At 40.2% G+C, this 26,901-nt stretch overlaps 1 protein-coding gene across 4 annotated transcripts in view; it reads right to left on the reverse strand.

The window, feature by feature from the left end:
- Positions 1-24,362, reverse strand: part of LOC149226486 (putative protein phosphatase 2C 45) — a 619,029-nt gene extending 594,667 nt beyond the window's left edge. For 3 of the 4 annotated variants that reach the window (XM_089375302.1, XM_089375299.1, XM_089375301.1), the window contains exons 1-2: positions 24,207-24,362; positions 23,995-24,115 (exon numbers count right to left, since the gene is read on the reverse strand). In XM_089375302.1, coding sequence (XP_089231428.1) covers positions 23,995-24,115; positions 24,207-24,224 — 139 coding nt within the window. In that variant the 5' untranslated portion in view covers positions 24,225-24,362. The remainder of the gene's footprint in view (positions 1-23,994; positions 24,116-24,206) is intronic. The other variant, XM_089375300.1, reaches the window with a different exon arrangement.
- Between the last annotated feature and the right edge of the window lie 2,539 nt (positions 24,363-26,901).

Raw genomic sequence — 26,901 nt, forward strand, 5'->3', positions numbered from 1 at the left:
TTCTTACAAAAATTTTAATTAATGATACAAATTTATTGATTTCAAATATAGATATTCATCTATAGCTATTAGCATGCATAGTACATACGAAATTCAAATACATGTCAATCTATTATCTATTTCTTATGCTTGGCCCTCTTGCCACCACGAGAAATGTCTAATTTTTTAGTTTTGTTGGAAAATCAGGATCTTTGTCATTAATATCACCCTCTAAGCATTAATATCCAGAGGTATCTTTGTCATTACCTCTGTATCTGTATAGGGATCTTTGTCATTAGTATCACCCTTTAAGCATTAACATAAGATAGAACAAGCACAACATGTCAAGTCAAGATTTTGTTTGAGTGATTCGTACATTTTAGGAGGGTCATGATACAGGAGTTCGACAACCAATATCACTAACATCAAGGTACATAGAGGGATTGGTGCTCTTGATTAAATACGAGTTCCATACCCTAATACATGACAAAATTCAATGGAAACATTGCAATCCCCCAATCCTAAAAGCCTGAAAAACTGATAAGTCTACTGGATTTTGAATGAAATCTAAAATTCTACTTTCTCCATATGAAATCCAATGATGCCAGAACCACTCTCAAACATCCTGAGTCATTTCATGGTAATGTTAAAAATTTAAGTAAAATGATGAAAATGAAGATTAAGGAGAATGTCACTTTTACTTTAAGAATTTAACATTACCATGAATAGCATATCAATACTAGGGCCTAGACTTGATCATTAAGCTGCCAAAACGCTTGCCAAATGAAAATATGTGTGGCTGTAATGACCAAATGCGGCCTTTTCATACCCGTGCAGGTCACTTTTGCCGCCTAGCGAGTCCTAGAAAATAGGACACGCTGCCAAAATCGTGACACGCAGTCGGATTCGACGTGTCAAAATAGGACACGATGTGTCATGGTTTTTGGACATGAATCTCGAGAGAATCGTGTCAGACACGATGGATTCGGGATTCGTGGGGCCTATAGGACGAATCCGGTTATCTAGGTTAGGAGATAAGAGTTTAGCAACCAACGATATTCTTAACCCAGATAAAAATGGGGAAAGGATCAAAGAAAGGATTTTCACTCAAAGGTGTTGATCTGATCCTACGAGGCACTAGCCATGGGGATATCAGGGCAAAGTTTGATCTCGAAGCTAGGGCTTGGCTTTTCTCACAACTCCATCGTCGGAATGGCTTCAAAATTGGAGGAGGCTTTGAGGAGACACCAGCGCAGGGGATGCTAGGAGATCGAACTTTTAGAAGGGCAATTTTGTCGGGAAAATGATGCACTAGTGACCCAACCCGGCTAGACCTAGGAAAAGGTGAAAAGGATTGATTTAGGGTGACCACCTCTTGGTAGATCAGTGCCTTAGTCTTAGGAGAATGGAGTCTATGATAAATATGAATGAGGACTTCGTTTCTTAGTCAAGGAAGCCTTAAGACTACCTCACTGGCCTTCTAGTGTAAAGGGAAGCAACCTTACAGCTTTTATACTTCGACTTGCAAAAGGAGATGGCTTATCAAGATAAATTCGTTGATAGAATTATCCCTAGGAAATTTCATTCAAATTACATGGCCCATACATTGAGAGATGCTATATAGAGACAAAATTCCACAATTTAAGCAGTAAATGCATGTAGCAGTTAGCCCTAAAAATAGCGAAAATCCCAATCCAATGTATATGACAAAGTAAAACAAGAATAACATTAAAAGCATGTACTTACATGTAATAGAACATATCCAAACATCCACATTTTGACAATAGAGAAGCTCCGAGACAAGATAAACCAAATCCACACAACAAAATTCATCCATAAAGCTCCAATTCAACCTCTAAGAAAAGTGCAAGATTCTCAAGAGAGAGAAGAGATTCAATCAAAAGTGATGATGAGCAAATGAACTCATCTAACTTCTATTTATACACTAATGAGGAGTTTGAATTAGTCTCCTTGGCCTACATAAACCCCAAAAATAAAAAAATGTGTTAATAATCTAACTTTTGGTGACAAGCTCACCAAACTAGCTCACAAATGAAAGAATAAGCCTTTTACGAGGTCAGATGATGAATAATACATGTTGTAGGGCCCTCCAAGAGGCCTGATGAGGTCCATGGAAGCCATAATGAAGAGTAGAACCTTCAAAAGTAATGGACAAGGGATAAGCCCCCTGTTTTTCAAACAATAAACCTGTGGTGCTCCAAATGGGTGTGGGGGCACAGTAATAACCTCATGGGTCTTGTTGACCCTACCGCCTACGCCTACCTACAAGTCAATGAGAAAAGCCTTCAACCCCACAAGGTGTGGTTGGTGGCAAGGAACTCAAAGAAGGGACTGTCAAACTAATATCGACTCTCTCCATTTGAGCTATCTCTTAGGTTAGTTAAGGGAGATGGTCCCTAATGAAAAGTTCAGTTAAAAAGGATGTGAGTTTCTAGGAGAATTGTTAGAGTTAAACAGATTATTTCACTAAGATTTATAAGCAAAAACTGATATGAGCAATAACCATCAATACATAAGATAAGCATGAAATACATAAACAACCAGTGCCTTCAAAGTATTGCTCTTTAAGAAATGAAATTGTATTTGCTTAAAATGAAGTGAAATGCTTTCAAATGGAAAGCCAAAATAATCCTAAAAAGTGAAACAATAAATTGTTAGCACAAGATATTATAAATGCTTTTAAGATGAATAAGTCTACAAATCAAAGCATGGAAACTATCTTGCTCAAAAGGATACAAAAAAGAACTCAAATGTTAGACCAAGATGCAATTAAGTTTGCAACCCAAAATAATAGTACTTGAAAGTGAAATCAACCATTCATGACAATATGCAATTAAACCAAAAGATAAGCCAATTTCCAAGTACAAGAAAATTAAACTTGTTGCAAAATTAAAAGAGATTACAATGTTTGCATCCAACGTGCCTCTTGAAATAAGGTTCGCATGTGAGACTTTAAACCATCAAGATAATAAGAAATTCAAGAAATTTGCAAACAAATCAAATGTGATGGAATGTTGTTCTTGGTTTATTTTATTAATTAATGCTAAGGCAAAGTTACAATTGAACTCTAGTCCTCAGACTTCATCCTCGCCCAAATATTTGGATCTCACAATGAAGAGTCAATAGAGGTAGAGGGTCTCTAAAACTCTATTCAACCAACTTAAGTTGGAGGTAAGTTTTAGTGAAGCTTAGGGCCTTCCTATACTAAAATTCCAAGATGAAGTGCAAATTGCGTTAATTCCCCAAATTAAACTAATGTTTCATGCAAATGCTTCAAAAAGAAATAGTTTGCAAAACTTGAGAGGCTAGAAAGTAAATAAGCCCATATGTGTTTGCACCATTGAATGGAAAATAACCAAGTACAACGGAATAGATTTCTTTAAGCTACAATTGTTTCAAATAAATGATAGTGCTTCAATAGTTTTCATGACATATAGCATAAATTGACCAAGTAGTGAAGCATATACTTGAAGAAATTATGAAACAATTAAAACTTGCCAAAGTATGAAGTGTTTACACATAAGATGAGATTTTCTCAAGTTTTCAATTTGGAAGCGTATGCATGTGGAAATTTAAATACAAGATTAGTCAAATTTTGCATGTGGAGTGAAATGTGTTGCTTTTGAGCATACACAATATGAAATTAAAAACTAGAAAGCTAAGAAAAACTAGAAGCAAGATTAGGCCACCCACAAGAATCCCTCCTCTAAATGAAGAAGGGGGATGCCATGGGAAAAATCCCAAGCTCCCTCCAACAAATTTTTTTATCTTTTATTAGCGCTTAAAGCAAGTAAAAATGTCTCTAAGAGGGCAGCCCACAATACAAGAGAGATCTTTACAAAGATGGAACTCCAACAAAGCTATACTCTCTCCCCAAAAATATAACAACGACAAACTTAAAGATGGAAGAAACTCTCCAAAAGAGATTCACAAGGCTCAAAAGGCCCACGACCTAGATGAGTTTGCAACTCTCTCCCAAGTGCTTATGGCCTCCCTAGAAATCATATATTATATGCTTGTTAACATCTTAGAGTCAAGTTATTCACAAGCGCATTATTATTCCTAGCCATTGAATTTTATTTTCCAAATTTTCTGAGGAGATTGAGCACTCTGCAACCTGCGAGATATGCTTTCCGCATGATCTGAGCCTTCGAGCGCGCCCGCACTTCGCGCATTCTGAGCCTGCGAGGGAGTCCGCGGAGGGTTCTTCTTGGAACCTGCGAGGGAGTCCGCGGAGAGATCTGTTTTGTGCCTGCGAAGGACCGCTGAGGGATCTGCTGCCGGCCGCGGCCGCCCTGGCTAGGTCGGTTGGCTTGTCATGGAGGAGCCTACTCCCTCTCCTCCTTCTTCTTCCGCAGCAGAGGCCTTCAAATCCTTGCTGGCCTCCTTGCCTAAGAAGAAATGCATGGAAGCAGCAAAGTTTGTGAAAAAGCTTGAAGATATACCTGAGATCGCCCTCCCGCCAGAAGGACCAATCCAAGTAGCACTTTCTTTGGCAGATCGGGCTCTGGTTGGTCAGTTTACAGGACTTTGGCCTTCCCCGAAGTCGACAGAGAACTGGGTAGCCAGGAATTGGGCACCTCTGATACAAAATAAGGTAACCTCTTACTTCCTCGGGAGAGGATACTTTTTGTTTGAATTCTCTGCAAAAGAAGACAAAGATCTCATTTTCAGGAATGGCCCCTACTTCATGGGCCCCCAAGGGCTGTATTTAAACAAATGGATGCCAGACTTTGATCCGGCGGTGGATGTGCCTACAGCGGTCCTAGTGTGGGTGAGACTCCCCAACCTCCCAGTTCATTGCTGGAACTGGGATTCTTTGAAGCACATCGGAAATACCCTTGGAAAATTTATAGACAAGGCCAACAGTAAGGACCAGTACGATTGTGCCAGAATCTGTGTGGAGGTAGATCTGGAGGTCAAACTACCGGAAGCCATCAAAATAGTTGGTCCCTGGACTCATACAGAAACTGGATTATGAGCAGCTGCCATTCAAATGCCGGAAGTGCCACGTCTACGGGCATTTTGCCAGAGACTGCCCGTCCAAAGGGGTGGAAGACAAAGGGAAGGAAGATGGATGGAATCAGGCAAAGCGATCCAAAGCCTCTCACAGGAAGAACGCAAACGGAAGCGCCAAAACTCCTCAAGAGGGTCCTGCTCAGAAACCAGCCAGGGAAAGCCAAGGGAATAAATTTGAAATCCTCGGATCTGAAATCATGAACACGCAGGAGACAGAAGTTCCAAAGGAGGCCTCTCCCTCTAAAGCCTCCCCCTCCATCAAAAGTATTCCAGAGAGATTCAAAGAGAAGGCTTCAGAAGAAGAGGAGGAAACCCAAGAGTCTGAGGAATCGGAGGAAGAAGGGGAAATCGGGGAATCCCAGTCCTCTCCTAGAAGATCTACAAGAGGACGCAAATCTGCAAAGGAAAAGAGAGAACAAGAAACCTATAAGGACAAGCTCCAGGGCAGCCAACCAACGCTAGAGAAGCTTCTAGCAAAAACCCCGAAGATGACTAGGATTCAATCCCAGGGCTCTAAGGGAGCCCCCCAAGGCAAAAATAAATGATGAAGATAGTCTCCTGGAATTGTAGGGGAATGGGTACCACAGCCAAGGAAGAAGCAATGCATAGCCTAATAAGATTGGAATCCCCAGATATTCTCCTCATCTAGGAGACCAAATTGGAGGACACAGCTTTCCTCCAAGCAAGCAAAAAATTTTGGAATAAAAATGGAGCGCATGCAACTTCTGCCCGTGGAGCATCAGGAGGACTTGGGTCGCTCTGGAACACAAATAAGTTTTCATTAATCTCTGAGTCCCTGAATACCCATTGGATTTTTTAAAAATGCAACATTTAGAATCAAAGGAGATTATTTGTCTGTTCAATGTGTATGCTCCTAACAATGCAGGTGAGAAAAAAGACTGCTGGGACTCCATCAAAAGTCTGGCAGATCTAGAAAATTTGGAAAATATAATTATAGTCGGAGATCTAAATCTCACCCTCCTCGCATCAGAAAAAAGAGGAGGAAGCATAGTCAGGGATCCGGCAAGAGAATGGGCGGAAGACCTCATGCAAGACTGGGATCTGCTAGATATAAAACCAGTCACGGGCACGTTCACCTGGTCAAACAAGAGAGTGGGACCGGGTCATATAGCGGCAAGACTTGATCGATTTCTTGTCCAAAGCTCCTTCCTGCTCCTGGGTTTAGAGGCTAGAATGCGTATTCTGCATAGTAGTGTTTCTGATCACAAGCCTATCAGTCTGGAACTGATATCTACTAAGGATCTAGGACCTATACCATTTAGATTTAGCTCTCTATGGACCAAAGAGACAGATTTCTTGCAAAAGATCAGAGATTGCTGGAAAGAGCCAGTCAAGGGCTCTCCTTTCTTTGTTTGGGAGGAAAAACTGCGCAGAGTTAAAAGGATGCTGAAAGGCTGGGCAAAGACCTTGCCCAATCCCGCTGTGGACAGAAAAAATTCAAAACGATCTGGAAAACCATCATCTCCACCTGGAAGTTGCCGAAATCACCAAAGAAGAGCTAGATAAGGAATATCAGCTGCAACAAAAATTCCATAGGGCTTGCCTGGCAGAAGAAGAATTCTGGAGGCTCAAGTCAAGGAGTTTATGGCTCAAGGCTGGAGATCGAAATTCCTCCTTCTTCCACAAGCAGGCTCAAGCTAGGAAATGTAGAAATTCTATATCAGAAATTAAAATTGATAACTGCACTCTAAAAGACTTTGCCAGCATCAAGAGGGCAGCGTCAAACCACTTTGAGGAGATGTATACTGAAGACGTGGAGATCAGCCAAAACGCCAATCTGATAGACGTTGTCCCCAAACTCATCACTGCCAAAATGAACCAGGTTCTCGAAGATAAAATCAATAAAAATGAAGTTAAAGAAGCTCTCTTTGCAATGGAACCCGATAAAGCCCCGGGTCCAGATGGATTCACGCCCAGATTTCTTCAAACGTGCTGGCAGATAGTTGAGAAGGAATTTATGAAAATGATCCAAAAATCCCAAGAGTGCCAAAAAATTGGAGGCTGCACTAACTCAGCATTCCTCACCCTCATTCCTAAAGAAAAGGGTGCTAGCTCTTTTAACAGATTTCGCCCCATATCCTTATGTAATATCGGATACAAAGTGATCACCAAGGTTATAGCAAACAGATTGAAGAAAATCCTCCCTACAGTCATCCCGGAGAATCAAGGTGGCTTTATACAGGGCAGGCAGTTGGTAGATAATTTCATCCTGGTTCAAGAGGCGATCCACTCCAGTCTTCGTCGAAAAGAAAAAGGTATGGTTATTAAACTCGATCTAGCTAATGCATTTGATCGTGTAAGACACAGATTTCTGTTTGATGTAATGCACAAACTTGGTTTTGGTCAAAATTTTATCAAGTGGATCAGTGCATGTATTTCCGAACCCTGGATTGCGCCTTTAGTGAATGGCAGGGCTGCCGAGTTCTTCAAAGCATCTAGAGGGCTGAGGCAGGGGTGCCCCCTGTCACCTCTCCTCTTTGTGTTGCAGGCCTCTGTCCTCAGTTTTCATTTAAACAAGAAACAGCAAGACCAAGAGATTGTTGGCCTGTGCATAGCAAGAGGGATCAAAAGCATCAATCACGCCCTCTTTGCAGATGATACTCTGCTTCTTGGGGCTGCATCTCAACTGTCGGCAAGCAAATTCAAAGAAGTGCTGGAAGACTACTGTCAAGCATCGGGCAGTGATCTTAATAGGGGTAAGTGCCATGTTTATTGCTGGAATATTTCTGAAGCTGCTGCAAGTTCCATAGCCAGATGCCTAGGCTTTGCAGCTTCAGCATCTTGGACCTCCTTTAAGTACCTTGGGCTGCCCATCTACCATAAGAGGGCTATAAACAAGGATTGGCACCCACAGATAGAAAAATTCAAAACAAAAATGCAGGCCTGGGGGTCATCTTGGCTCAACATTGCCGGAAAATCAGTGCTTATCAAATCCGTTTTAAGCAGCCTGCCGCTTTTTAACTTCTCTGTTCTTTTGGCACCAATGGGAATCATCAAAAATATGGAGGAGCTAATCAGAAAATTTCTTTGGAAAGGAGGCAAGCAAAATGAGAAGAGAATTTCTTTAGTAAACTGGGAAACAGTCTCCAGGCCGCTACAGGAGGGAGGATTAAATTTTAAAAATCTAAACACTCAGAATTTAGCAATGGGAGCCAAACTGATCTGGAAGATCATAGCTCCAAAGCCAGGATGGGTTCAGCTGGTACTGTGGAAGAAATATTTCAGAGGTCAGAGGCTCTGGTGCCTGGAGCAGCCCAAAGACCAAATTAGATCTCCCCTCAGCAATCTAATTTTTAAAATTGGGTCGCTCATAAGAGAAAATGCCTATTGGATACCAGGAAATGGCAAACGCATCAGGATTTGGGAAGACAGCATTATGAACAGGCCTCCTCTAGTGAACTCGAGCCTTAGGAACGAGCTGAAGGTGTGGATGGAAGAAGCAAACTTTAAAACGCTCTGGGACATATCGACTTGGAGTGGAGACAGCTGGGCTGGCTGGAAAACGATCAGTGTGCCATCTGCGTGGCAGCTAGACTATGATACGCTGCTACAGATGTTACATGGAGCTGCACCTCTTCACGCAAGAAGGAAAGACTCGAGAGGCTGGGGAACCAAGCAGATTGGGTACTCGGTGGCCCAGGGCTATGCCAAAATCATGGAGAGGCCCCACGTTCCTCCTAACCCGGCGCCCTGGATTGGAATCTGGAATTTCTCCACCATTCCAAAGATTGATTTTTTCTGCTGGCTGCTATGCCACCAAAAAATCCTAACAGAGGATAGGCTTCAGAAAAGGGGATTTCTAGGACCATCAAGATGTACTCTATGCAAAGAAAATCCAGAAACTGTTGTTCATCTTTCACTGGAATGCAAATTTACAGGTCTAGTCTGGCAGGAGCTCCTTGGAGCATCGAATTCTATGCCCATCTTCCCCCACTCAGTCCCGGATTTGTTTGCTGGGTGGTTGGCCAGATATCCAGGCCCAGGCCCAAAAAACAAGATTGTCAAATCAGCATGGACCGCTTTGCCCAAATTCATCAGCTGGAAAATCTGGTTGGAGAGGAATAGAAGGATCTTCAGGGATAAGGAACAGAACTATAAGCTGGTAGCAAATACAGTTAAAGGTCAATTAAATGAGTGGCTGAGAGATAAAAATGATGACACAAATCTAAGCCAGCATGACATTGAGTTTGGAGCAGCACTCAATCTAAACTTCCAAAAATCGAAAATATTGCCCATATGTCTCAAAGATTGGCAAATCAGGAAAAATGATGAAGAATTTCAATCTTGGCTGCTCAATCAAACACTCCCCTCTCTGTTCTTCGACGGGGCAGCCAAGGGAAATCCAGGAATGGCTGGAGCAGGAGGTCTAATTATAAATCCAAAAGAATCTTCCATCCACAGGTTTGCATGGGGGCTGGGCCACACCACAAGCATCCAAGCTGAAGTCATGGCCCTGTTTCAAGGGATCAAAATGCTTATAGACCTGGGGCACACAGAAGCAATTGTTTTCGGAGATTCCCAAGTCATCATCAATGCAATGGTGACTAATGCAAATCTGGCAGATCTTCGACTTGCAAGGACAATTTCAAGAATTAAAGGCATGACAAAGCTCCTAAGACTGGAATTCTTCCATATCCTGAGAATTAATAACAAGGAAGCAGATATAGAAGCAAATAAGGCAGCCCAGCTAGGAGCTGGATCTATTCTCAGGGACAATGAAACCTCTTGGGAACCAATTCCCTAAATTTCTCTATGTTTTTCCGTCTTTTGCTAAATCAGTTCGTTTGTATTCATAAGCTTGGGAAATCAGCAGAAAAAGTTCTTGTGAAAAACTGTAAAAAGACGCGATTCACAAGCGTTTGTGGCATGCTTAGCTGGTTGGAGAGATGCCAAAAAACTAGCCTCAGCATTTGTAACCGAATTCATGGTATTTTGCCAGATAGTTAATGAAAATCCCATAACCATTTCTGTTAAAAAAAAAAAAAAAACATCTTAGAGTCAAGTTATTTTTTATAAGCATCTCCCTCTAACTTTATTCTCCTAGAAATTCACATTTCTTTTATTAACTTTCCATCAGGGACCACCCCCCTTAGATTTAACTAGGAGAGAGCTTAAATGAAGAGAGTTGGGAATAGGTGACAGCCCCATATCTTAGTTTTTCCACCAAGACCACACCTTGTGGGGTTAAGGGCTTTTCTCATACTAACTTAGGTGTGTGTGCTAGGCAGTAACAACAAGTACTTGCTTCCATACTAAAAAGAGTAACTTGTTTATGTATTTCCAATTGGTCGTTATGGTTAGGGACCATGCACTCCAAGCAATCGTACAACCCATCTCTAAGCTTCCCAGTGTGCACTTCTCCTAGCCAAGCTTTATAATGATACTTTGGGTTCAAGAAATACTCGGCTGTGAAATTCCACGAATGCGGTAATTGGATATTTATCTCCTAACTTATGCAGTTTATTTGTCTTCAGAAATATTATGGCAAATAACGATAAATTTATTACTGCAATTCTTCACAAAAGTTAAATACCAGAACTGAGAAAATAATGCACACACATAAAATTTGACACCAATATTTTTGGACAATAGTCCTTAGAAAAAACCCCCTTTGTGGGGAAAACATATGTAGCAAATGAGAGTTTTATAATTATTCTTTAGCAAAATAGAGAATACAATTGCTTTCCTATTTACTAGCAAAGCTTCCAGAAATTTTATTTTAACTGGCAAAATAACTGGAATCACAAGGATTCCTCCTCGAAATAAACTCGACCTCCTCCCAGCCATTCGCACTCCTGCCTAGCTCTTCCACTCACTAACTGGACTGCACAAATCTGCTGCTACAGAACTCGCACAGCTTTTAGAAACCCTCTCCGGAAATCACTCTGCCTGTCATTGCTCTCTAAGACAACTCGCACCTCCTTTGGATTACCTCCCTAGACTAGAAATTGAATTGTTTCCTCTGAAACACGCATTGGTTGACTGGCTAACTCACAATGACAATTCGCACTGTCTGCTTCGGCCTCCTTTGCTGGGAATATCAACCTCCATTCCTGTCACTGACTCACTACAATGCTGGAAACCTTTTGAGAATTTCTCTAGAAATTCTCACTACTGAAAACCCCGTTGTTGGTGTCTCTTTTTGCTTCAACTATGCTCTTGCTAAATCTGCAACTAGGTACGTAGAACTACTGAAGTGTTGTTGTGTGTCCTCTACAAACCCCATCGACTTGCCCTTACAATCTCCCGTTGAACTCTCAACGTCCATGATAACATCTCAATCAATGGCTAAGATCATGTTGACTCCATCAAGTGAATTTTCTGAAAGTCTCTAGAGCAAAATCAATTTTCCTTTGTTGAAACTTGAAACGTATAGCGAGGGAAGGTCTTCTTGACTTGTGCCTTAGTCAAGAAAGACAACAAACTGTTCTTCTTTTAGCATGGACGAGTTCATGGAGCAGTTAACTCATGCGCAGAGATTGGAGGTTCAGTTATGTTGTTCTCCAAGTGCGAGTTATAATTTAGAACAAGACAAGTGGGAGCTCCAATTTCGATTGAGGCAAAGATTAGTTATAACTCCAAGTTTTGAGTGGAGAGAGTTTAGTTCAAATTCAGTTAACTCATCAATCACAATTGTTGTTCTAAATTCATACTTACCAGAATTAGCAGGATCGAATTGCTTAAAAGGAGGACGAAGGCATGTCCTTGAATCATTCTTGTATGCACAATTTTGTGTGTGTGACAACATCTTGTCGAGAGAGCATATCGAGGAACCTATACGTATAATTGAGAGGGAGACTTCATTGCATACCAATGCTAGGATTTAGAAGGAATTCCTAAATAATAGGAACCACTATTGCGCTAGGAAATAGGAGATTTCTAGAGCTAGGAAATAGGGGTTGGATTGCGTAAGCAAGTAGGAGCTAGGTTGAAAGGATTGCAAGGAGTTTCAAGCTTAATCCAAGCAGTGAGAACAAGTGTGTTCTCGAGTGAAACAATATTGCATTGTAAGAGATTCATGTGCTCAAACTCTTTCAATAAAATTCTACAACAAGAAGAGGGTTTTCCCAGTTGGGTTTCTCCAGAAAATTATTGCGTCTCTCGTGTGATTGTGTTTTTTATCTTTGCGTTTAATTTTGTTGCTTTTAGTGTTGAGAAGTTTTGTCTTGGTGAAAAAAGAATTAGTTTTCAGATTGTTCATGATAGTAGTTGCAGAATTTCAAGGAAATTCAACATGTTATCAGAGCAAATATTTGCATAAAGACCAGCACACAAAGAAGGGACAAAGGAGGCCTGTGTGCAGAGATTTCGAGCCAATCAAAGGAGGTCACCGTTTTGTGGTTTCTACATGCCCTAGTTAGGGATTTGTTCAGGGTAACGCTACCTCAAGTATTCTACCCTGGTCTGTGATTAGTTTGCTAGGGTTTTGTGTGTTGAGGAAGGGATAGTGGCCTTGGTTTGTTGTCTATCTAAAGGGTTGAAGTTGTGGGAGGAGGTTCAAGGCCCTAATTTGTTGATAAGAAGGCTTAGAAAGGGCCTATTTTATTGTTGATTGGAGGTCAGATTTACCTTAGGTAGCAGCGCAATAAGGGAGAGGCTTTTTAGGTCAAGCTTTGGAATTACAGACCTAAAGTATGATCATAGACCTAGCCTTAGATAGTTGAGCAAAAGAGCGAAGTTTTTGGGCATATTTTGAAGAGCATAGCATAATAATTCCTTGGATAGCAGTATGCCATTCCTAGGACTAAGGTCAGATCACCATAGTGTTGGATGATAATGGGGTGGAAGAGTTTGTCAAGAACGTTATACCACTGCCATAATATCCCCAATAGTTGGCCCAACACACTAAGAATGATACCAAGGTAAAGACGATCATTCTAGAGGGGGTTAGAAATCATATTCCTCATCTCTATGAGAAGAAGACAACATATGAGATGTTCAAAGCCATCTTGGATTTGTTTCAGGGTACTAGCGATGCCAAGAAGCTTGTTCTCAAAGAGAAGCTAAAAAGTATCCAGATGATCCCATCGTCACATATTGTTAAAATTGGAAACTAGGGCCAAACTCCATGTGGGTCATCTTATTTATGGCAGCTGATATTTTTCTTGGATCCCTCTCATCGAGAGGTGTAGGATTGATCTAAAGATCATCCGATTCTGATAAGTATTCATAGAGTTATGAATTTATTTGAGTTATAAGACAATTCGTCAAGGTCGGCTAGCAACCAAATAACCCACACATGTGCTCCATGTTTTAGTATAAAAAGAGGTGACTTGATAGTCATTTCTACACACACTTCACTCTTGATTTCTCTCCACTTGTTCTGGGTTTTAGTGGAAGAGAAATCTAAGAGAGGAAGCCCTAAAACGCAAAAGGTAAGGAAGCCTAGTATGATGCCCTAGACGCAGTCCTAAGGAGGATGCCCTAACGTAGTCCTAAGGAGGATGATCTAGCAACAATTCAAGGGAGGAGACCCTACTTCTATACGCTGCCTAAAGGAACCTAGCCGCAGTCCTAGGATGGAGAAATCACACGATGGAGGAGGCCCTACTCACGCAGATCTAATCTGCCCTAACCACAGGTCTGCCCAACCCTAACCGCAGGTCTGTTCAAGCCCTAGCCGCAGGTCTATTGAGGTGTCTTGGGTGCAAGAAAGGGCAGCAAGAAGAGGCCAAGGCAGTGAGGGAGTTAAGGTCTGTTTCAGGGCTAACCGAGTTGCTGTTAGAGGACCGAGGAGCTGAGCTTGGAGGCCGAGTTGAAGAAGGGTGAACGCAGGACTGTTTGGGGCAGCGAAAAGGTAAGGGAAGTCTGTTTTGAGTGGGTTGTAGGTGACAACGTGGGACTGTGGTAGGCCGCAGACCTAACCACTTCAAAACAGGGACAGCGTGGAGAGGTTTTGGGTCAGATTTGTGCCTAGAACAGCAGCACGTATGTGGAGGACTCTTCCTTAGTAGGGCCGCAGAGATTAAGAGCCGTTTTGGTGGATGGTTAAGGGTTGTTGCAGCATGACCAGATGCCCTAACCAGTCATAGTATAAACAGCAGTGAAAGCATACAATTGGGACAACAGTTATGGCATGGCACAATTGATGGGACAACAGTAATACAATTGGGACAACAGCTATGTCATGGCACAATTGGGATAGCAGCTGTGATGGGACAGCAGCAATAGCCAATTGGACAACAGTACAGTAAGCAAGATGCATGGGCAGCATGATAGCAATGACAACATGATAGCAGCAATGTTACAATGACAACATGATAGCAGCAACGTTACAATGATGGCATAGGGCAGCAATGTCACAATGGGACAGCAGCAAAGGCATGCTGACAATGGGACAGCAGCAAAGGCATGCTTACAATGAAACAGCAGTATGGTAAGCAAGGTGCAGTAAGCACATGGTGGCAAGCATGGTGCAGCAAGCACATGGGACAGTATGGCAAACATGGTGCAGCAATGGCACATGATGGTACATGATGCAGTACAGCGATGGGTACAGTCATGATTGATGAAGCATGATGAGATGCAGCATAGTGATGATGGGTGCAGCATGGTGCAGCACAGTGAGGTGCAGCATGATGATGAGGAGCAGCACAATGATAGGTGCAGCATGGTGATGGAGTCACCTAGGAGAATCAATTGAAGCAGCATGTCTTCAACTGAGTTCAGCTACCTCATGTATCATCTACTTAGAGATGACCTATGGTCTTATTTAGATAAGTCAAAGTGTTGACTTCTGTTGTAAATATACTATCTCTCTCTCTCTCTCTCTCTCTCTCTCTCTCTCTCTCTCTGTTGAACTATTGAAGAACATATAAGAAGAATTGATCAAGGGTTTCCCCACATTGGGGTTTGTCCCTGGCTAGTGCCACATCTTGTATCCTCTTGTCTTGGATTGTCTTCTGCGATCTACGTTTATGTTCTATCTGCAATTTACTTTAGTGCTGATGTGATTGCTAATCTGGAAAAGATGTTGAGCTAACTGTGAAAATTGAAATAAATTGCTCTAAGAATAGAAAATACCTAAAATTAACACATATCTTTCAAATTTCACTCAGCTTTGAGATGAGCTAGGTGGTGTGATGGGTGTGACTTTACCAAAGAGTGACCTGGTGTGTTTTGCATTACTAGGACTTCATAAGTCTCAGTATAGCTTCCAAGATGCAGTAAGTGGCAAAGAAAATTTTCCTGGTTGGGAAACGTTATGGACTGATTGCGTTCAGGAAGAGATCTGAAGAGGGACAAGAGATGGTAGATCAACTCCGATAGAGAATGAGGAGAATTTTTCCCTAGCAAGCAAAGGTATCAAGGCCAAGGGCAAGAAGGGCCAAGGAGAGGCCGAGTCCAGTCAGAAGGGCAAGAAGAAGGATCTGAGCAAGATCAAGTGCTTCCATTTCCATGTGTTCGAACACTATGCCACTAAGTGTCCTAATCAGAAGGAGTCCACTAAGGATCATGTAGCTGCATTAGCAGAGGTAGATGTGTTTTCTACCCAGTTCGAGAAAGATTTCTCATTGATAGGTTGCATGGCAAGCTCAACAAACAGTAGCATATGGTATATTGATTTAGGAGCATCCTTCCACATGACTGGGAACAAGAATAATTCCAACCACCTGAAGGAGAAGGATATGCAGTTTCAGATTGAGCTAGGAGACGATGGCATGAATGTAGCTAGAAGAGGTGGTACTATCAATTTTCAGAGGGAGTCAGGTAATCCTCTTCATCTCAAAGATGTCCTCTATGTTCCAAGCCTGAAAAGAACCTTGTTTCAGTAGCTACCCTTGAGGGCAAGGGTTATGATGTCATCTTCAGTAGAGGTAAGGCTTACCTCCAGCACTTAGCTTCAAGATGTAAGAAGCAGATAGGTGTCAGGGTAAAGAATATCTACAAGTTTTAGGTAGAGACAGGCACAGTCTTGAGCAGCAAGGCAAGAAGCACTTAGAATAGAGAAGTGATGGTTGAGCGAGAGCAGGATAGAGCTCTCAAGATGGAGCCTCAGCCAATATCTCATTTTGCGTCTCAGGTAGTTGGAAGTTGGGTCGACTAGTAGAATGATGAGTATCATTGCCCAAGGCGAGTGAAGGTAGCCACTCAATCAGTGACTCCTAATATAGGGAGAGTTCGAGCCAAGTGGGCAGAAGATTTGTTTAAGGGAGATCAGGAGAGAGTTGGATCTTCCAGTATCACCTTCAGCTAGAGGAAGCAGCCATAAAGGTACACAGGGTACATGGCACTTACGACTAAAGTGATGGACTAGCAAAGCATGGTTGGAAGGAACAGGTCTTCAGATCAGATTCCGCAGAAGAAAGCAAGGAAGTCTTCTAGTTCAAAGGGAGCAATTGCAACAACGAAGAACATGGTAGTGTCGGAGACAGTTCCAGGTGGAAGAGGTTCTTCCAGAAACACCTTCCTCAATAAGAGGAAGTGTTGAAAAGAATAGTGACAGAAGGTCTTCTTGACTTGTGCCTTAGTCAAGAAAGACAACGAACTACTCTTCTTTTAGCATGGGCAAGTTCATGGAGCAGTTAACTCATGCATAGGTATTGGAGGGTCAGTTATATTGTTCTCCAAGTGTGAGTTCTAATTTAAAACAGGACAAGTGGGAGCTTCAGTTTTGATTGAGGCAAAGATTAGTTATAACTCCAAGTTTTTAGTGGAGAGAGTTTTCAAACTCAGTTAACTCATCAATCACAATTGTTGTTCTAAATTTGTATTTGCCAGAATTAGCACGATTGAATTGCTTAAAAGGAGGATGAAGGCACATCCTTGAATCATTCTTGTATGCACAAGTTTGTGTGTGTGAGAGCATCTTGTTGAGAGAGTGTATCAAGGAGGAGCCTATACGCAGAATTGAGAGGGAGACTTCCTTGCAGACCAGTGCTAGGATTTAGGAGGAATTCCTAAATAATAGGAGCCACTATTGCGCTAGGAAATAGGAGATTTCCAGTGCTAGGAAATAGGGGTTGGATTGCGCAAGGAAGTAGGAGCTAGGTTGAGAGGATTGCAGGGAGTTTCAAGCTTAGTCCAAGCAGTGAGAACAAGTGTGTTCTCGAGTGAAACAGTATTGCCTTGTAAGAGATTCATATGCTCAAACTCTTTCAATAAAATTCTACAACGAGAAGAGGGCTTTTCCAGTTGGGTTTCCCCATAGAATTATTGTCTCTTGTGCGTTGTGGTCCTTATCTCTGTGTTTAATTCTGCTAGCTTTAGTGTTGATAAATTATATGTCTTGGTGAAAAAGGAATTAGTTTTCAGATTGTTCATCATAGCAATTGTAGAATTTCAAGGAAATTCAACATCCTCAATTAATTTGATTTAATTAACCTGTTTCCCTAAGTTAGGAAATATTTAATTATTGGTCGATTAACCTAATTGAGTTGTTTCTAAGGCGTTTCTTGCAAAGCCTTTTCTAGGTTCTAAGGATCTTGTGTTCCTTAGCCTCTTAGACACCATAGAGACTAGAACACTTGTCCACTACTACCAAAAACTAACTCTCCCTCTTAGAGAGGAAGGTTTTCTCCACGACTCCCATCTTATCCCTGGAGTAGACAAACTTTGACTTACCCAAGGCCTTCGTGAGTATATTCGCAACCTAGTAATCTGTGGGAACATGTTGTAGCCAAACTGATCTACATTGCTAGTGTGCAACATCTGTGATTGGAAAATATTCCACTGTTTGTCATAAATTAGCAAACCACTAGTAAAATTCATTTCTTCACTTCTGCTAGCTTATCTAACTTGCTAGAAGCTACCCGACCCCTCCAACTCAATTTGGCCTCCCTATGAGACCCTAAACTGACTTTTGCAGTTGTGTACTGGCAATTTATTGCATCCTCTCCGGAAAAATCACATTGTAGGGAAAATAACTCAACATCCACTAGAAATCAAACCATCAAACTGGGAACTACTTCTCCTCTGCAAATTGATTTGACTAGCAAAGTACCTCATTTCCCTGGCAACTTCCTCTGCCTCAATCATTTTGCACTCCTGGAGAAACTGCATCCTCCCTGGAGAAACTCATACTTCTCTTCTACAAACAAAATCGATCTCCCTCTCCCACTTAGAAACTGCAAGTCTCTGTGAAGAAAATCCTTCGACAATCAATGTCCACCATGTTATTACTGCACTACTCTAATATCACACGGTTGATGCCCATGCACTACCTTTGCTCTGCCGCTATCATTGCAATAGTGAGTTTTGATCACTCACTAATCTCTTTGCTACTTTAATACTTGGGCTCCCGCGAGGATAATGGACCAAGGAATCATATACAACTGGATCGGATCTACTGATTAAACCCTCCTTGGTTATCATTTAGATCTCCTTGTTGCTCCTTCCTCGCACCCTACCCGATCTGGCACAACGGAGTGTCATACTCCTCCTCCTCCTCCTGAGGATATTGCTGATATAAATGTGAATTCGCCTAGAAGACAAATCGCGATCTTTGCTAAAGTAGTTGTCTACTTCCCCTTCTTGTCCTTCTTTCGATTAGGACATTGGCTGACATGGTGTACAAATTCACCACAGCCAAAACATTTGACCTTTGATAGGTCCTTCTTCTTCTTTTCTCCTTTTGAGTTTTGTCCCTTGCAAGGACCCTTCTTCTCCTTGTATTTTCCTGCTAGAGCGACATTTTCTTGTTCCTCCTTCACCTTTTGTCCCTTGGCATTGTTGTTGGTAGTGCCCTCGACTAATCTGAGCTTCAACTCCTCCCGAGTAAAATCACTCCATAAGTGATCCAAATCTAGAAGCTTGTCGCGTCTAGAGACCACCTAGACAAACGTACGTCATTCCTTGGTAAACCCATTGAGTGTTAGATGCACTAGCTCGTCATTGGTCGACTTCTCTCCTACTGCAGTGAATTCATCTCTGACAGACTAAATCTTGGTGAGGTAGGAAGTTACATCTTCACCCTTGTTCATTTTGATGGTTCTCAGCCTTTCCTTAAGGATCATTTTTCTATTCTCAGAAGGATCTTGGTACATTTTAACGATGGCATCCCGCATCTCCTTTGTTGTTCCCTTTTCTACGATGTGTGGAATGATATGATCCTTGACCTCGTTAAGAATCGTTCTCTTTGCTTTGGCGTTGTCCCTCCTATACTCATGAAACTGGATGTGATCATTTGGTATATCTATAATTGTAGTAGCAAACTCCTGCAGACCATGCTCGTCCAATAGAAACAACATCCTGGCCTTCTAGATTCCAAAGTTTGAGGCTCCATCTAACCTATCCTGATCTCTCAGTGGTGTTGCGACCATGTCTGGAAAATATGTGAAATCAAATAATCTAGAGAAATTAATAAACTGGGTTATAAAACCCTCGTGCTTTCTCTTCTAGTCCCCGCAATGATTTACTCCTGCAAAACCCTTTTGTGTAAACCCTCTGCGCTAAATCTGCTCTGATACCATGTGAAATTCCATGAATGCAGTACCTGGATATTTATCTCCTAACTTATGCAATTTTGTCTTCAAAAATATTACAGCATATAACGATAAATTCACTACTACAATTCTTCACAAAAATTAAATACTGGAACTAAGACAACAATCCACACACATAAAGTTTTACACCAATATTTTTGGACAATAGTCTCTGAAAAAACCCCAATGTGGGAAAAGTAGTGCAACAAATGAAGGTTTTATTATTATTCTTCAACAAAATAGAGAATACAATTGCTTTCCTATTTACTAGAAAAGCTTCTAGTAATTTTATCTCAACTGGAAAAATAACTGGAATCATAAAGATCCCTCCTCAGAATAAACTCGGCCTCCTCCCAGCCACTCGTACTCATCCCTCGCACTCGCACTGGCTAATTAGACTACACAAATTTGTTGCTAGATAACTAGCATAGCCTCCGAAAACACTCTCTGGAACTCGCACTACCTATTGCTACTCTCTGAGACAACTTGCACTTCCTCCGAATCACCTCCCTGGACTGGAAAATTGAACAGTTGCCTCTGAAATATGCACTAGTTGACTAGACAACTCACACTGACAATTCACACTGTCTGCTTTGGCATCCTCTATTTGAAATATCGGCCTCCCTTCTTGTCACTGGAATGTTGGAAACCTCCTGAGAATTTCTCTGGAAATTCTCACTGCTGAAAACCCCACTGCTAGTGTCTCCCTCTGGTTCAATTGCGCCCTTGCTAACTCTACAACTGGGTAAGTCAAACTACTCAAGTGTTGTTGTGTGTCCTCTCCAAACCTCATTGACTTGCTCTTATAATCTCTCATTGAACTCTCAAAGGCTATGATTGCATCTCAATCGATGGCTAAGATCATCTTGACTCCATCAAGTGACTTTTCCGGAAGTCTCTAGAGCAAAATTGATTTTCCTCAATTAATCTAATTTAATTAACCAGTTTTCCTAAATTAGACTTAGAAAATGTTTAATTATTGGTCAATTAATCTAATTGAGGTGTTTCTAAGGCGTTTCTTATGAAACCTTTTCTGGGTTGTAAAGATCTTGTGTTCCTTAGCCACTTAGACACCATAGAGACTAGAACACATGTTCGTTGCTACCAAAAAATAACACCAACTACATGTACATGACAATGGAGTTGATTATTCCATCTATTACCAATGATCTCCTAAATAGGCCCATATTTAGCTACCTAATCCTTGTAAATTTCCTGTATCTGCTCCTTTGCCTGATCCGTAGGCTCATAGATGTAGCCCATGGGCAATTTTTCCCCATCCACCATCTATAACACTTTAATAAGGGGTTCGCCAATTTCAGCACTTTTGCAGCCTTTTTCCAAAAAGAACTGTTAAAAACTTTCTTTTTGGTGTCTTTTCCATATTGTCTACAAGTCGACCAAGATGAAGTCCATTCATCAGACGAAAACATTTTCTGCAAGTATTTTTGTTGAGAATTGAGAGAATGCAATGTAAGGAAGTGAGTTGCAAATCTCTTAATTGTAGGCCTAACAAGCTCTTTTCCCCCAATGTTTTTCCTCATTAGGCTCAATACCCATGAGTGGTTGTAAATGTATTTTGTGATGCACTTGGAATGCTCTATAGTGTTTTTTACCCACTTCATTTTTCCTATGTCCTAAAGCATGAAGTCTATGCAATGTGTAGCACATGGAATCTAAAATATGGTCTTATATTTAGACTCCAGCAAGAACACAATTTGGGGCATTATGTGTGATGACCTGCACAACTCTCTGTTAGGTCCCTATAATACTAGTGCATTCCCCTTATTGTTATTATTGTGCCCATGTATCTCCCATGTTGTTATTGTTGTGCCCCATAGAAGCCCACTATTGTTATTGTTGTGCCCTTACATTATTATTGTTATATAGGCTCTAATTATATTGTGACCCCTTAGACTCTTATATATACCAAGGAGGTCTTATCATTTGTATCATCCAAGAATTGTCCATTTATGTAATGTAAAAGAGGTTTCCCCCTCGAAGAGAATAATTTTTAAGTCGTTAACCTATCTTTTCTACTATTTTGTCACTTGTGAGTTGGTTGCATAACATTCTCCTCCCCCACTACCTTAATCATCTCTTCCAAAAGCTCAAATAGAAGGTTCACCCTATCAAATGCATCAACTGATCTCAAAAACATGGTTCCTTGAGGGCAAGAAATAAGGAAATTAATGATAGTTCGGTTCTTTCCATCATTCTATCCATCTGACATGATGGAACAACCTGTTTTGGTTCATGACTCTCTATACTCAGTGAAATATTCATCGATGCAAAAAAAAAAATTGCAAAAGAGTTCAACACAAGTCATGCACACTAGGGCCTTTGAAGCTCTTTCCTGCAACTATAACAAAGTCCCACATAGCTTGGTAATAAGGTGAGTGGGCAAGATTAAATGGAATATTTGCATCATACCACCATATAGCAATGTATTGAAAAGCAAATTCTTTGTGTTGCTTTTTCCAATGGTTATCCAAAGAGGGCAGACATTGAGTTAGACTTGATTGGGAGGAAGTGGCATTAGCAAAGGCAAAGGTACAAAAGATGAGAAATAACTCTGGTATTCATCCTCTTTTTTCCTTCAGATTGCTGGCCTTGATTATAATACCCAAAAGCAATAGGAACATAGTAGAAGGGGTCACTGGTGGGAGGGATAGAAGAGGAGTCTTGAATCTCAAAATATTCATACCCAACATCTCTCGTGGCTTGTAAAAATTCTTTTTTCCTTGCAATTTCTTCTTGGATAGCCTTATCCCTAGCCTTATTCTCTTCAAACTTCTCAAACTTCGCAAGATATTCTACCCTAATATTGCCTATCACTTCCTTTGGTGCTTTGCATGGCTTTGCTTGGCCTCGTATCCCAGCCAAGTGTTATTTCAACCTGAAAATGCCCCCTCCTCCAATAGATTTTTGGAAATATTTGCAAATCATTTTTCCATCAATCATATCATAATGAGCCCATGCAGTGTCCTTGCTTTTGGAGGTATGGTGACTACTGGCTAATGAAATATTTGAAATTTGTAAAGGAAATAAATCTACAAATTAAAAAAATTGCAGCTAAGTAAAATGAAAAACCTAAGATAAATTTGAAAAAAAAATGAGGCATATTTAGCCTACAAACAGGTTGAAAAACTAATAGTTGAAATTTGAAAGAACACAAAAACAAAAAAATACATGCACAGCAATGACATATGGATTTTTTCAAATGAAAATGCTTACCTAGAAATGCAAACTAGCTCCCTTAGCCTCCCTCTTGAAGATGCCAGCTCCACTAGTAGCTCCAAAATGACAAACACAACACAAACTATCTGTTGTTCCACTACTCCAACAAAAAATCAGCATTCTCCAAGCTCACAAAAACTTCAAATGAGATGTGTGAGGCAAATGAGAGGGGAGACATGCTTTTAAAGGCATGGAAGTGCTATTTTTGGAGGGAAACTACCCCTAGTTTCCCTCAAAACCAATCCAAAATGCCGAAAACTCACTTGCATGGGTCTGCGGCCAGCCTGGCAATAAACTAGTCAATTCCATCATAAACTGGCTGGTTTATGGGCATTTAATGGAAACCCTAGCCCACAGACAAAAAAACTGGTTTTTCTACTGGTTCAGTTCCTCCAAGTAATGAACCGGCCGGTTTGACTGGTTTCCGATTCGAACTGACCGGTTTTGAATACTATGATTATTAGGCATTGGTCTACTAACCTGTGTTGGAGGGTATAATTTAGAGTAAGAAAGCCTCACCTAACTTTGTAAGAGTTGGCTTAAAGAGAAGGGACCCATGTCATGGTGATAATGGGCACTTGTCCTGTGCGATACCACCTAGCCCTTCATGAGGACCTTGACAAGACGGCTAAACTAATCAGTAATAGAACCCACATTTTTAAGTGGCTTGGGAAGTCCATGTCCTCTACTTACAATTTTTCAATCATCGTGGTCTATATGTTTATGATTTCTCTCATAATGGTCAAGTGACTTGAGACGCTCTTCAAATGACCTCCCACCATCCAGAAACATCCAACAAAGTTACTAGAAAGAATGGAGTGGGAAGGGGCATGGAAGGTTTTGAACGACAAAAGTCCATTAATATACCTCGTAACACCCTCAAGAGATGACAGACCGTACTGATTTAAGCTTGCTTTTTCTAGACAACATAGAAGCAGGAGCTGGAAGTTTCAGAACCGTCAAATGTTAACCAGCTTGAGGTCAACACAACTAATAAAGCGCTATTCTCGGTGAAGTAAATCAATGGCCTGACAACGAATATAGTTTTTTCCACAAACTTCAGCCAATTCAACCCCAGAAATACACAAACCCACTGATGCAAAGCCCCAACAAGCTTAGAGTCACGAGTAATGTCCCTGACAATATTTTTGCTCTGCATAGAACTATATATTATCTTCAATGAAATAAGCTTTTGTTTTTACATGGATGTTCTTAGACTGAAAAGGAATTTTCCAAAACTCCGGAATCAGGTGAAGATGAACATATTGTGAGACTTAACAGAAACACTTGCCTTTTATAGCAGGAGAGACGTTTCTCCGCCGAAGAGGAATACCAAAGAAAGAAGAAAGGCGTAGTGTGTTAAGGGAATGCCCATTGGTACGCGGAAGTCCAATGTTACTGAAACTCATCTGCTGTCAATTCACACATAAATGTCAAACCACGGCAAAATTATACATCTTTGATGCATTCAGAGGCCAGTGACTGCAATGAATGTTAACTTACTTCCACGCTGATCGACATTTTAACAGAATGCTTGATGTGGCAGATGGAGCTTGTTCAGTTATTGCGAGTGTGAGCAGAGCCCTCCGCCACCCAATTCAATGGGTTTCCAGTGCAGAATCTGAATTAATATGAAGTTGTGATACGTTATCCACACGTTCATTGTTAAATAAATAAATATTTTATTTTAAAACAAAAAGTTTGGGAGTATGAAAATGTAAAATACATGTCCGAGGATGTGGGAGGATTTGAGTTATTTCAGTATTAAATCAAATTTGAATTTTTATTATTTTATGTATTTAGTGTTAAATTAAACATGGAAAAAAATATTACATAAAAAAATAATAATAAATTAATTAATTAAAAATTTTAATAATAAAAAATTATAGGTTTAATAGTTAAAAGTATGTTTTTTTAGGGGTAGAGTTTGTATATGTTGAGTAATTCAAATTGGTTAAATGTTCTCACAAAGTGGGAGCTCTAAATGGAGTGTCTCTATACATCTAAACCCTTGTCAAGTCACAAGTTCCTACTAGTATTGGCTTGCCGGTTTCTCCTAATTTTATGATTAACAAAATAAATTAATGGCATAATCAAGTTAGACACCAAATTAATATATGAGACCCCTTGTTTATGGCAGGGAAAATTTTAGGGGCGGATTTTCACTAATTGGCTATTTTTTGGATATTTTCTATAAAAAAATATTTGCCCATTTAGTTAAAAGTTCGTCTATTTTTTACATATATATGATTAAATGGATAATATTTGCCAAAAAATATCAATTTTAATAGTAAATTACATGTTTTTTATTGAATATTCTCCTACATTCTATATGTATGACTTTTCAAACCAGAATAGTCGCCTATAATACTATAAATAGACATAATATTTGAATCCTTAAAAAATACCTTATTTCTAGGATAAGGGATCCCCTTAGCATAGAGATTTGATTCCTAAAGTCTATGGGGGTGTTTGAACCTATCTATGGGGGTGTTTGAACCTATAATGTCTTAGGAGGAAACACATGTTGTTAACTAGTAGGCCAACACGAGTTGTAAAATAAATATTAAATATAAATTCGGCGTTATAGTGATTGAGTTATATTGATAATAAATAAAAATTTATAAAATAAATATAAAAATGATTTTTTTCGGGTTAGAGGGAGGGGTGTATCACAAGGGGTGAAATTGAGCACTTCTCTTTGACAATCACTTTGTGGATGGTAAGTTACAATCATTTCAACTTGTTCCTTATATTTTGAATAGCTCTTACTAGTTAGTGAATATGGGATCATGCTCCAACACAATATAATTAGGCATGTCATGTAACTTAAAAATCCAATCCATGAAAATTTGATCAATGATTGAGGTTGTAAATAGGGTATGGTAGGTTATAAATGTCAGCATTTTGAAATGCAGTCCACTACCACCATGGTAACTGATTTGTTGTTTTCTTTTGGGAGGCCCATTGTAACCCTTGTGGAAATGTTAGTCTATATGGTGTTGGTATTGGTAGTGGCCACAATGCATAGGAGTCTTCACTCTCTCACACATTTCTTCCATTAACAAGTATCACATTTAGCTACAAAAATATTGGTATCCTTTTTCATGTTTTTCCAAAAGGAGCACTTAGCACATTCATGTGACCCTCTGTAGGGGATGAATTTAACTCTTCTAAGACCCTTTATTTTAAAGTAAAATTTCATACTAAAAAAATATATCTTTATATTGCAAGGTATCCTCCTTCCAAGTATAGTCCTTAAGGGGAATGGGTTCTTCTTACAGTCTTTGGAAGAGTTTATCTACAATATCATTGGTCAACCATTCTTTTTTGGCTTCTACTATCCAATCTAGTAACGTTGGGGATAAAGAAAACATAGGTCCTTCCTCCTCATATTTCCTAGAAAAAATCATCAACCACTACATTCTCTTTTTCTTTCTTATATATTGTCTCATAATCATACCTAAACATCTTATTAACTCGCTTGTATTGTCCTAGTGATGACAACCTTTGTTCTAGAAAATACTTCAAATATGATGATTTATCTTGATTTGGAACCACATGACAATGAGATATGTTGAATATTCTGTTGTCATTGATATCAAAGATAGGGGGTGACTGAGAATGTCATTGTTAGGAAGAGACTAAGATGGATGCCCGACTAAAGATTAGGGAGTACTACACTATTGTTGTTGAATTGACTAAGGGTTGCCATCAATGACAAAGGAGTAGATGGTTGGAAATATTTTTTTCATTGATTTCAAAGATAGGGGGAGACTACAAATGTCCAAGATAAGGAATGCAAAATGAATATTGTTGGTAATATTGGTTGGATACATATTTTTTAATGCCTAGTTTGGATATCCTATATTTGAAGGAATTATTACTCTAAATACATATCCCTAATGGGAGCATAAGATATATGGTTGGATATCTTATATATTGTATCACAGGGGTGAAATTGAGCACTTCTCTTTGACCATCAGTTTGTGGATGATAAGCTACAATCATTTCAATTTGTTCCTTATATCCTTAATGTATCTTACTAGTTGGTGAATGTGGGATCATGTTTCAACACAATATAATTGGGCATGTCATGCAACTTAAAAATCCAATCAATGATTGAGGTTGTAAATAGGGTATGGTAAGTTATAAATGTGAGCATATTTGGAAATGTAGTCCATTATCACCATGGTAA

This window comes from Pinus tabuliformis, chromosome J, assembly GCF_031772625.1.
Source record: "Pinus tabuliformis cultivar Carrire ecotype Pingquan chromosome J, CPIR1, whole genome shotgun sequence".
Classification (NCBI taxonomy): Eukaryota; Viridiplantae; Streptophyta; class Pinopsida; order Pinales; family Pinaceae; genus Pinus; species Pinus tabuliformis.